Raw genomic sequence first — 12,065 nt, forward strand, 5'->3', positions numbered from 1 at the left:
GCCTTCTGTTACCTGCCCCTGCCCCTCCTTCCTCCTCTATTAGCAGACTCATGGATTTAAAACAAAATATGTGTTTATATGGTATTATCCATCACCATCATTGTATGCCCCAAGTTTTTTCATTTTTCATGACTATATTTGCTTGTCAGAGCAGTGCATCCTTTTCTCATAGTGTCTGTTTCTTTTTGTACAATTTCCATTCCTTTGTAAAATGTTCTCTCTAATTACAGCCTCTAATCCCTATTCTCTCTAATTACAGCCTCTTTTAGATTGCTGTTCTGTTATCTCAAGTCCTTGAGAGTCCTACTTGTTGTGTCCGTTGACTTTCACTTATGGTGGATCATCTCATATATTTAACAGGGTTTTTGTTTGTTTGTTTGTTTTAAGCATATTTTTAGTTGGGACTTAAAAAAAAAAAAATCTCTCCGTCCTGGGGAAGCTAGATTGTAGAGCTCCTACTTGCTTTGTAGAAGTGTCTCTCCAGATAATTTTACATTGCTTCAGTGAGGTGTACTGGGAAATTTTATGTAAATTTCTTATATCCTGGATTCTTGTGCAACATGTTGTTGTGTTAGTCGCTTGTCCAACTCTTTGCAATCCCATGTTCTATCCATGGAATTCTCTAGGCAAGAACACTGGAGTGGGTTGCCATTGCCTTCACCAGGGGATCTTCCTGACCCAGGGATTGAACCAAGGTCTCCTGCATTGCAGGCAGATTCTTTACCATCTGAGCTAACAGGGAAGCAACATGAGTGGGATCAATTCACACTGGGTTCAGGGTTTTCATCAAATAGACTATATAGTAAGTGATCAATGTCTTTCCTCTCATGGGACAGCTTTCCTTTGTAATCATAACTAGTTTAGTCAAGTATCCAGTACTAAACACAGGGGAAAGAACAGCTCCTCGTCTGTTTTTATGCCAAGAGCTGGTGAACTATTCTGAGTGTTCGGTGCAAAAGCAGTTGAACATCTTAAAGAATAGCACAAGCCGGGTATATCAGTCCTCTCAGAGCCCGCCCACCTGGTCATGTTCCACAGCTGTGCTCAGGCTTTCTCCAAGGTATAGCTGAGGCATCTGATGCCCGCAGAGGTGGGTGTCTTGCCTAGGGGCACTCAGAGTTGGGGGATCAAGGGCAAAAACTCTGGTCTCTGAGTGGCTCTTTCTACCTACCCAAGACCCAGTTATCCAGGGACTGAGTCCTGGCTCTGTGTAACCCTGAATACCTGCAGGGCCCTAGCCTTTGCCCCTCCTAGGGGTGGGGTGTAGAGCCCACAGAGGGTCTTGGCTGGAAAACGGAGGCCTTGGTCCCAGCAGGCAAGTGGGTGTTTCCAGCCTGGCTCCCCTAGATTTATTAGATGCACACTTTGACACATGACTCTAGGTTATCTGTACAATCGCATTTTGAAAAAGTGTTTTGAATCCTTGATTTATCTTTTTGTCGTTGTTGCTCATAATAGTTTTCACTCAAAGGCAAGAACATGCTTTTAAACTGACCTTTTCAACTGTGTAATGCTTGGGCCACAAAGGGACACATGAAAGGAACAATAGCACATTCCCTAAGTGTGAGCATGACTGAAGTCTCCTCTGGTGAAGAGATTTATGGGAAGCGGCGCACAGCATCTGAGCCGGACTCTCGTGGCTGATGAATAGCCTCAGGGTGGAAGTCTCATGACCGGGAAGAGGCCCAGCTGTACCCTGCACAGCGGGAACATCATCCCTGCCCTCTCCCCGCGGCTCCTGCCAGTCTGCGTGCTCCTGCGGCTTCGCCCTGGGGAGCCAAGGGGACCACTTGGGAGGTGTAGGTTTTGTCTTCTGGTCCACAGGCAGCCATGGAGAGTTCTGGGCAGGGAAAGGAAGCATCAAATACAAGAAAGAGCAGAACAGCATTTGGAGCAGCGGCCTGGGTTTGAGCCCTGGTCTGGCACCTCTAAGTTGAGTGACCTATGTGAGCCGCCTAGCTTGTGTGAGGGTCATTCTGGTATTTGGCACCCATTTTTGGAGCAGCGACTAGGTGCTGCTCAAAAATGGACACAGGACACAGGACACAGAGGCCATCGAGAGAATCCTGTAGTCCAGTGCTCCTCCTTGGTGTTTCTCTGTCTGTACGTATTAGTTTCCCATGGCTGCTCCAGCAAATCACCCAGTAATTTAGTGGCTTAAAGCAACATGAATTTATTGTCTTGCTGTTCTGGAAGACTGAAGTCTGAAATCAGTCCCACTGTGCTAAAGCCAAGGTGTTGGCAGGGCTAGCTGTTGAACAGCTAGAATCTGTTTCCTTGCCTTTTTCTGCTCCTCATGGCCACCCTCATTTCTTGGCTTGTGGCCCCTTCCTCTGTCTTGAAAGTGCATCATTTCAACCTCTGTTTCCATTATCATCCTACCTGTTCTCTGCTGTGTCCGATCTCTTTTTCCCTCCCTCTCATAAGGACACTTGTGAGTAGGTTGGCCCCATCTGGATAATCCAGGATGCTTTCTTCCATTTCAAGATCTTTAATCTCTTTGGCAAGTTTTTTTTGCCATATCAGTTACCATTTTCCATTTCCAGGGATTAGGATGTGAACATCTTTGGGGGCATTATTATATCATTATTCAGCCTACCATGCCATGTCATATTGTAATTTGCGTCTATTTATTGTACACAGCTGGGTCTCAATGGGGCAGGGAGATAGACCTACTGGATAACTGCCACACGCTGGCTAGATGACTGAGTGAAGAAACGAATAAACGCACGCTTTGGAGTTGAGAAGAAGGTAGCATTCCAACTGGGCTGAAAAGGACGAGTGTGAGTTTGCCAAAAGATATTTGAATGGGAATGAACAGCTTGTGAAAAGGTGTAGAGGCGTGGGCTGAGAAGTTAGCATGGAGGACATGCAGGTGGAGCGGGAGGGTGCAGAGGGAGGTGGTGCTGGGGTGGTAGGTGGCCAGGTCACGGGCAGCCCCGCGCACACACTAATGGGCTTGGGTTTTGTTTTATGAGGAAACAGTATATGTCGTGTTTGCTGCCATTATCTTTGGCATTGTCAACCATGAATTGGAACTTAGCGTGGGTGCTTGGCATCTAATTCTACAAGGATTAAATCGTGTGCTGCTGCAGCTGCTGACTTATAACACCTCCCCTAAAGGAGTTCAGGAGAAAGGGTGAGGCACTCTGTGCTCTGAGAAACTGGCAGGACAGGTCTTTAGATAGTTAGATATTCTCAGGGTGGAGTTTATGAACCCAATTCTTGTCAGACTTTCTTTATAGAAAGATGCCTTTGACACTTGTGAAGAGGTAGGGCCAGCACCAAGTAGGGCATCACCCTGGGGTCAGGAAACCAGTTAGAGGGCTGTGAGAATGATCTGGGTGACAGACGAAGGGGCAGAGAGCAGAGATCGGTACCAGAGAGATGTTGGCAGTGGGATGTGCCAGAGGCATCTTTACTCCTGATATTTCCAGCTCAAAGTGGTTCAAGGTGGCTCTTACAGGCCATCTAGCACCTGCACCCAAGTCCTTGCTTTTCAGACTGGGACACAGGCGCAGCAAGGAGAGGGCCCTTTGCCTTAGTATCCAGATGAAATAGTGACAGAGGGGATAGAAGAAGTGGGACTTCGGTCCTTGTCTTCCCTTGCAGCGTGGGTCGGGGGGGGAGAGGTGGGGTCGGCGGAGGTGTCTGAGAAAGCACAGTTCTCCATTGCTGGGGACTGTCGGGGGGCACAGCCTCTCTTTTAACCACCCACCCCCACCTCCTTCTGCTGCCCCTCCATGCCTTAGATCTTCTTTCCAAGTTAACTTGTTCTTTCACCATTCCCAAGAAGGCTTGCAGAACCCTGGTAGCATAGGAATTTTGTGGTTTCGAATTGAGGAAAGTGGGCTTGGCGGAGTGGAGGAGGACACGGAAGGCTTAGGGCTGCCTGGGAGGAAGGGGGAGGCGCTCTGTATTCCAGCACCAGAGGCAGGAACCCTGGGGTCCGAAGCGATACATGCGGGGGAATTCAGTACTGTGCGTCCTCCGTGGTCTTCCACTCACGCCCCTTCATACGTCTTCAGGAGGAAGCCAATTCAATAGAACCTACTGTGGCAAGATTACAATTGTTACTTCAATCATATCTTATCCTGCAAGGATGTTGGAGGAAAATACATTTCAATGCTACGTTCAAAAGAGCTGTCATTTTTAACATAGTAAATGGAGTTTTCAAGAGGGTGATGTAATGTTGTTATTTTTTAATACATTAAAAAAAATGATGTTACTTTAGTTCAGATGAAGCATGCTGAAGGAAAAGAAAATCTAAAGAGAGCTGAAGTACAGGTGGGCTGTTTAAAGAAAGCTCTGCGTGCACATCCGTAAATCTACTAGTCAGAATCACAGAAGGTATTCTGTCTGGTGCATTCTAGAGATTTCTGAGAAACGGCTGCTGATAGCTTCACAAGAAAGCTGGGAGAAAGGAAACCAACAAAAAAATGAGATAAGAAAATCTGTGCAGTGATCGCAGGAACCTGATTCGCGTGTGTGCGTGTGTGCCTGTGCACGTGCAAGCGTTTCCCAGCAGTGCTACAGTGGCATCAGCAAAAGAGCCTGCGTTCAGTTCTTGGCAAGTGTCAAACTACAGGGTCTCTAATCCTGCGCTGGCTGGGGTGTGCTTGTGTGTGTACACAATGGAAAAGCGCCCCAGAAGTGATCTGATCCCATCTGACATGGAACCTGTGGCTCAGCGAGGGAGAGTGCTGGTACACGGCACACACAGAGCGGCAGGGCCGGGTCTGGAGAGGAGCTCCCTCCTGGAGGCCCAGCCAGTGCTCCTCCCATTCTTCTCTGTTGTTTGCATTTCTCTGGTATTCTCCTATGGTACATTGACATTTCCCTTTATTTTTTTTTTCCTCTAGGAAAAATCAGTTGTCAGTGTCCAACAAGCTCGAGGGTGATCTGGATGTGCTGCAGCTTGGTAGGTACCCTGGGGCCTCTGTGCTTGCCCCACAGGGTCCAGCGGTCTTCATTTGGTCTGTCTGGGAGGTAGTGGGTGGTGGGGCTTTCTGCTGGCTGGGACAGGGCTCCTTTTCTCCCACCTGGCCTTGGGAAGGAGGGTCTGGCCCAGAGAGTAGAGCAGGTTTCTCTCTTTTTTGGTTGATGTCCAAATCCATCTTCCACTGCCTGTCTCACCTGGAGAAATATAGAAATCTACACTTCTAGATCTACACTGGGGGAGAGGGGGCAGAGTAGCATTTTCTGCATTTAGGGGTTCTTTTAGGGTTTCTCAGAACCTATAGAAGTCTCTAGAAGACAGTGCTTATCAAAATATTAGTATGTCTCTGCTTGAAGAAGCCCATCCTTTAAAAGTTTTTACCCACATATCCTTGGGGCTTCCCTGGTGGCTCAGATGGTAAAGAATCTTCCTGCAATGCAGGAGACCTGGGTTCAATCCCTGGGTTTGGGAGATCCCCTGGAGAAGGGAAAGGCTACCCACTCCAATATTCTGGCCTGGAGAATTCCATGGGCAGAGGAGCCCGGGGAGCCATAGTCCATTGGGTCGCAAAGAGTTGTACACGACTTTGTGACTAACACACACCACCTCAGTTCAGTTCAGTTGCTCAGTCATGTCCGACTCTTTGCGACCCAATGAATTGCAGCATGCCAGGCCTCCCTGTCCATCACCAACTCCCGGAGTTCACCCAAACCCACATCCATCGAGTTGGTGACGCCATCCAGCCATCTCATCCTCCGTCGTCCCCTTTTCCTCCTGCCCCCAGTCCCTCGCAGCATCAGAGTCTTTTCCAATGAGTCAGCTCTTCTCATGAGGTGGCCAAAGTACTGGAGTTTCAGCTTTAGCATCAGTCCTTCCAAAGAACACCCAGGACTGATCTCCTTTAGAATGGACTGGTTGGATCTCTTTGCAGTCCAAGGGACTCTCAAGAGTCTTCTCCAACACCACAGTTCAAAAGCATCAGTTCTTCGGCACTCAGCCTTCTTAACAGTCCAACTCTCACATCCATACATGACCTCAGGAAAAACCATAGCCTTGACTAGACGGACCTTTGTTGGCAAAGTAATGTCTCTGCTTTTGAATATGCTATCTAGGTTGGTCATAACTTTCCTTCCAAGGAGTAAGTGTCTTTTAATTGCATGGCTGCAATCACCATCTGCAGTGATTTTGGAGCCCCAAAAAATAAAGTCTGACACTGTTTCCACTGTTTCCCCATCTATTTCCCATGAAGTGATGGGACCAGATGCCATGATCTTAGGTTTCTGAATGTTGAGCTTTAAGCCAACTTTTCCACTCTCCTCTTTCACTTTCATCAAGAGCCTTTTTAGTTCCTCTTCTCTTTCTGCCATAAGGGTGGTGTCATCTGCATATCTGAGGTTATTGATATTTCTCCTGGCAATCTTGATTCCAGCTTGTGCTTCCTCCAGCCCAGCGTTTCTCATGATGTACTCTGCCTATAAGTTAAATAAGCAGGGTGACAATATACAGCCTTGACGTACTCCTTTTCCTATTTGGAACCAGTCTGTTGTTCCATGTCCAGTTCTAACTGTTGTTTCCTGACCTGCATACCGGTTTCTCAAGAGGCAGGTCAGGTGGTCTGGTATTCCCATCTCTTTCAGAATTTTCCACAGTTTATAGTGATCCAGACAGTCAAAGGCTTTGACATAGTCAATAACGCAGAAATAGATGTTTTTCTGGAACTCTCTTGCTTTTTCGATGATCCAGCGGATGTTGGTAATTTGATCTCTGGTTCCTCTGCCTTTTCTAAAACCAGCTTGAACATCTGGAAGTTCACGGTTCACCACCTCACTGAGGTGTAAAACACAAATCGTGAGGTGCGTCAGCTCATGCCCTTCCACCTGCGTGTGCATCTGTGTACCTCCTCTGTAGGATCTAGCCAGGAACTTGTCCATCCACTCTTTCTCTTTGAAGCCACCTTTTTCCCTCTTTCTGGAATTCTGTATCCCTCCAAGACTAATATGTTTGCAGGCCTTGGCAAAAGCCAGGAATAGAATAAAGGATGACAACCAAGGACCAGACATGAAAGGACGAGGCTTGAGTGCCATTGACCTTTGCTGTTCTCCTGGAAGCCAGCAATGTATTGATACCTTTTGGACCATTTTGGCATGCAAGAGCTGGGAGCTACTCACATCCTTTTCCTCTCCTTTTAAGCACTCCCTTTTACATGAAGGAAGAAAGCAGCTTGCCCTTTAGAAGTGACTGGCGTGAGACAGGCTGTCTGACGGTTTGCTTTGATGAAGTTGAAAGGCAGGGACTGAGCTCCGAGTGATGGAAGCAGGGGTTTGTTTATTCTACTTTGTTTTCTTCAGAGGTGACCGTTCCTCACAGGGATGGCCGGTGGGATCATTGGCCCACCCAGGAAGGGGCAGATTTCACTGGGCACATGGCTCTGCAGAGTGAAGCATGGAGCCAGAAAACGCTGGCATCTGAAACCTTTCTGTAAAGCGTTCTAAGGTTTTCTAATGAAAGCCACTCCTGTCTGGATGTAAAGTGAAGCGGTTCCCGGCCCTCAGAACCCAGAGGGCTTCTGCTGGGAGGAAGGCTTTTAGCAATTCTCTCAGAACCCAGCTCTTTGAAGTGTGTGTACTTTTCCAGAGGGAGGCCAGCCTCTCTTTGCTGGTGGCTCAGCTAACGATTTAGAGAAGGACACTGAGATAAAAGATCAGAGGTCCAGAGTCCTCTCATGGAACCCAGTTACCCTGAGAGAGTGGAGGAGAAGTTTGGGGTGGGAGAATCAGAAACAAGGAATGCAGTTTGTTTAGAGGGATAGCATTCCCTTCCTCACCCCAGTTCATCTTTCTTGGGTTCACTTCTGCCCACTTTGGTTAGCTCTTACATGCCCCGGCACAAACAGGACTGTTGAACGTGGACGGAGGTGATGAAAAGTGGTCTTGCTTTCCTGGAGGGTGGGGTTGGGTAGGATGAAGGAAGAGAGGTGTTTTCTGAAAACCACACCAAAGTAAATGACCTTCAGCTCTTCACTGCTTCAGGAGGCGATTTAGCCAAGTCTGTGGTGGGTTCCACAGTGGAGTATCATTTAGACTGGGCTTTGAAGGATGGACAAGATCTTATCAAGTAGAGATGTGAAACAAATGATGTTTGAGGCCGTCTCTGGATGTGGGTGGAGGATGAGTTTTAGGGGTAAGAGCCTGGATTTTGGGAGACTGGTGGGGGGGCTCTTGGAATAGTCTAGAAAAGAGGTGACTGGGCCCCTATCCTATCTGGGGAAATCCTCTGGGTATTTCAAGACCCTGCTCAAATATTTACCATTTATGTGAAGCTTTTCTGACCCTGTAGGCAGGATTACTTGCCTCTTCCTCTCTGCTCTTAGAACCTTTGCCCTACTCTCCATTTTAGCACTGACCTCATGTTGTATGTTTAGGGCTCTGTCTCCGTCTTTAGTTAGTGAGCTCCTTGAAGGCAAGGATGATGTTTTCATCATCTCTGGACCTCTTCTGTCCCACATACCCAGTCGCACATCACGGGTCTTCAGTAAAGTGCTTGATGAGCAAATAGAAAAATAATGACACATTGCTATAAAAGTGGAGAGGGAAAATGTGGGAGGTGGGCAGCGTTATGAGGCATTCTGGGGGCAGGATAACCTGGAGGGTAGAGCAGCATGCTGTGTGGGAGAGGGTTGAGGTTTTGGCCTGGGTCCCTGGTGGAGGGCTGGGGAGATGGATTCTATAATCAAAATAGAAGCCTGGAGGGGTTCAGTGCTGAGATTCCTGAGTCTGGGGCATTGGGGCGCTTCCAGCAGAAGACATCTTATAGTCAATGGGAACTACTGAGTGGGGACCTGGAAAAAGAGATAGACAGGCCTCTATTAAGTATTTCCAAGGTTATGTATATGTTTTCTTCCTCCAAAGGGTAAGTTAAATGGTATAGGATATAAAATCCCTGGCTTTTTTTCAACCAGACATTTGCACTGGGCCTTAAAAATAGCAACTGAAAACCATCAGCATTTGCAGCTGGGTTTGTCTGCTTGGCCAACATGTCACGCCAGAGTGCTTTGTTTTCCCCTGCGTGGCGATCCCGCCACATCTGCGCCTGCCTAACTGTCCTGAACCAGTTCTCTGTGCAGGCGCCAGCCGCCTCCTGGCAGAGGCCGAGAGAGGCTGCCTTCTCCTGGGGGCTCCACCCAGTCAGCTTCCCATGGGTCCCAGCCTCCATCCTTAGACTTAGTTCATGGGCTTGAGCAGAGCACGTTTCAGCCCCGGTTCCCTTCGGGACATCCCAGATTAAACAGCAGCCTCCAAATAGGCTTAAATCCTGCCCTCTCTGGGCCTCCCAGAAGCAGTCTGGGCTGAGGCATTGCTGAGGCTTGGTGGAATCGCTCAGTTCCTCTCCCGCTCTGTTTCTGGGCCTCAGATGCCTAGGGTTGAATTAATCACACATCTCCATACCTTAATGAACATTCTCAGTTTTGATCTTTGCAAAGCTTCCCATTGTCCGCCCTCTTACTTTTCCTTCCTGATTTCATTTGAGCCCCACCCCACACTCCCATGACCCTCCTCACTATCAACCACTCCACCCTCTTGTATTTAGTGATTTCTTTTCGCTTGTGTGTGTTCTTGCAAAAATGTTTAGAGTTGCGTGCATGTGTTTATACTGGATGTAAATTGTGTTGTGTTATAAATTGCATTTTTTTTCTTACTTTTTCTATCCAGTGGCATGCTTTCAAGACCTGTGTATGTTACTGTGTGAACATCTGGTCTTTATTTCAGGTGTTTTTGTAAGACCATGGTCACAGGGTGGCTTTTCTCTAAGACCCTCACTAAAAAAGTTTCTCATTTAAATTCCAGACTTACTGGAAACTTTTGTTTCAGCCTAAAGGTAGAATCTGTCTCCTTTTCAGTGGACTGAGCCTCTAGGAGTGGGCCTCATGCTGTGCCTGGTCCTCCTCCAGGGAAGAAAAGGAGGCTGTAGAGTAAGATGTAAGGCACGTGTCCTGGGGATGTTGACCTTTGAACAGTATCTCAGAAGATGCGCGGCAGGGACCGTGACATTTCTATGGTCCTACGCACACAGGCTTATGGCAGATAATGTTGAGGTCTATACAGTGTGGTGTGCTTTTTAAGTAATCATTTAGTCTTGGGAAAAGGGTGGGAGGAAGTCTCCAGAGGCTCTCTGGAGACCAGCCTGCTGAGCTCTGCCAGCATCACTGCCTTGGGCTGTTTTCATGTGGGTCCCGCATCTGAGGGTTCTGGTAAGTGGTGCCACAGCAGGCGTAATGGCGAGAGGGAGCCTCGCCTGCCAGGAAAGGCACAGGCTGGTGTTGCCAGCACTCACTCTGGGATCTTCTCTGGGCCTCCATCACTCCAGCTGTGAGGTTGTATTTGGAATGTGACTTGGTGTCCCTTTTGGCTGGAGATCCGTGGAGGTCTGATTGGCAGGATGGCAGAGCTGTTGGGAGCTGGCCTGGGTTTATATTCTATCTCTGTAACTTTCCACCTGGGTGACTTTAGGTCAGTGACGTAACTTGTCTCAATCTCAGTTTCCTTATCTGTAAATGGGTGTGATGATAATTACTCTCTTGAGGAGAGAGTGGTGCTTGGATGATAAACATAGGTAGTGAAAACCACAATAGTGATAATCTATTATAACTGTCATTATTCTCTCAGGAAGGGCAGCACTCTCTTTCCTACTTTTGCCCTTTTCATGTTTATCCTCGGGGGGACAGATCTGTGGGTCATGTCCGCCTCTTGGAGGAATCACATCTGGGCCAGGCTTTTCCGGGACTGAGTCAACAGCTTAGGCCTAGGCCTTTGTTTCTGAATGTCCACAAGCAGAGCCTTCTAGTGGACTGAGAGCCATGTCCCAGCTGCCAGTATCCTTGGACCAGCATGGGGTGACAAGGAGCAAGGGCTCTTGGTCTGCCTTCTCCTTTCTGATGGGGGCTTGGGAGCCCCAGAGGGTCCACAGGTGGGTGGATGGTAGAGGACCCCTCCTCTCATCCCAACCCTCTCAGCACTCATCAGTGTCCTGGGTGTTAAATGGCCTCCTAATCTGTTCTCTGTGCATCATAACAAAGAGCTCACATGGCCATGGTTTTCTTTCAGAGGATGTGGGAGATGAATTGGTAAGGGAAGAAATCATCCTGTCTCCAGTCTCATCAGTGCTCAAACTGCAAGTAGTATCCAAGCCCATCGACCTCTCGGTGGCGAAGGTAGGTGTCAACTGCAAAGTGTGAGGTGATGTGTTTCTTGATTTGAACTGGTGTGAATTGGTGTGGTGTGACTTGAAGGCGTCTTGATTTGAGTTGGTGGGAGGAGATGATCTTCCTCTCTCTGCCTTCATTCATCTCGTTATAATCTCCCAGTCATTGTTGAAATGGAAATTTGCATGTGATGTGGAAATAAACATGAGCGGAGAGTCAGGGAAATGGGGACCTAGTGCTGGCAGCTCCCACTCCCTCTCCGAGAGTAAAGGTGAGGATACAACATCTCTTCACTGAAACATTCCAGGATCCAGCTTTTCTTTTGGCCCAGAGCTGCTTCACCATGTCTGCACCCGCTAACTCCAGAGTTGAGCTGGGAACAGAATAATCATCCTCATTGGCACGACTCTGCTCCTGCACTGGTCCCCTGAGCGTTGCTCAGGCTGGGCAGCGGTGAGGGGAGGACAGGGGAGTGTGGCTAATGTCTCAGTGCCATCTAGGGTCATGCTAGTGGGCTCCTGGAGTCGATTCCAGGAGCTGGTCCCTGGCCTTAGCAGCCTCCTCTGCGGGGATGTCCTGAGAGTCACAGGACTTGGGGAGTTGGTTCCTGGCCTTAGCAGCCCCCTCTGCAGGGATGTCCTGAAAGTCACAGGACTCTGGGTTTCTGGCCTTAGACGCCTCCTCTGCGGGGATGTCCTGAGGCTCACAGGACTTGGGGAGCCAGTCCCTGGCCTTAGCAGCCTCCTCTGCAGGGATGTCCTGAGAGTCACAGGACTTAGGGAGTCGGTTCCTGGCCTTAGCAGCCCCCTCTGCAGGGATGTCCTGAGAGTCACAGGACTCTGGGAGCAGGTTTCTGGCCTTAGCAGCCTCCTCTGCGGGGATGTCCTGGCCTCCTCTCCATCTCCACTGCCAGAAGGCCTCACCCTT

The 12,065-nt window shown here is 48.6% G+C and overlaps 1 protein-coding gene across 6 annotated transcripts in view; it reads left to right on the forward strand.

Moving 5' to 3' along the window:
• The window catches only part of MINDY4 (MINDY lysine 48 deubiquitinase 4), a 145,571-nt gene that overhangs the window by 77,552 nt on the left and 55,954 nt on the right, over nucleotides 1-12,065 (forward strand). For all 6 annotated transcript variants that reach the window (XM_027539461.1, XM_027539458.1, XM_027539459.1 and 3 more), the window contains 2 exons: nucleotides 4,863-4,921; nucleotides 11,041-11,147. In XM_027539461.1, coding sequence (XP_027395262.1) covers nucleotides 4,863-4,921; nucleotides 11,041-11,147 — 166 coding nt within the window. The remainder of the gene's footprint in view (nucleotides 1-4,862; nucleotides 4,922-11,040; nucleotides 11,148-12,065) is intronic.

Source organism: Bos indicus x Bos taurus, chromosome 4 (assembly GCF_003369695.1).
Source record: "Bos indicus x Bos taurus breed Angus x Brahman F1 hybrid chromosome 4, Bos_hybrid_MaternalHap_v2.0, whole genome shotgun sequence".
Taxonomy (NCBI): domain Eukaryota; kingdom Metazoa; phylum Chordata; class Mammalia; order Artiodactyla; family Bovidae; genus Bos; species Bos indicus x Bos taurus.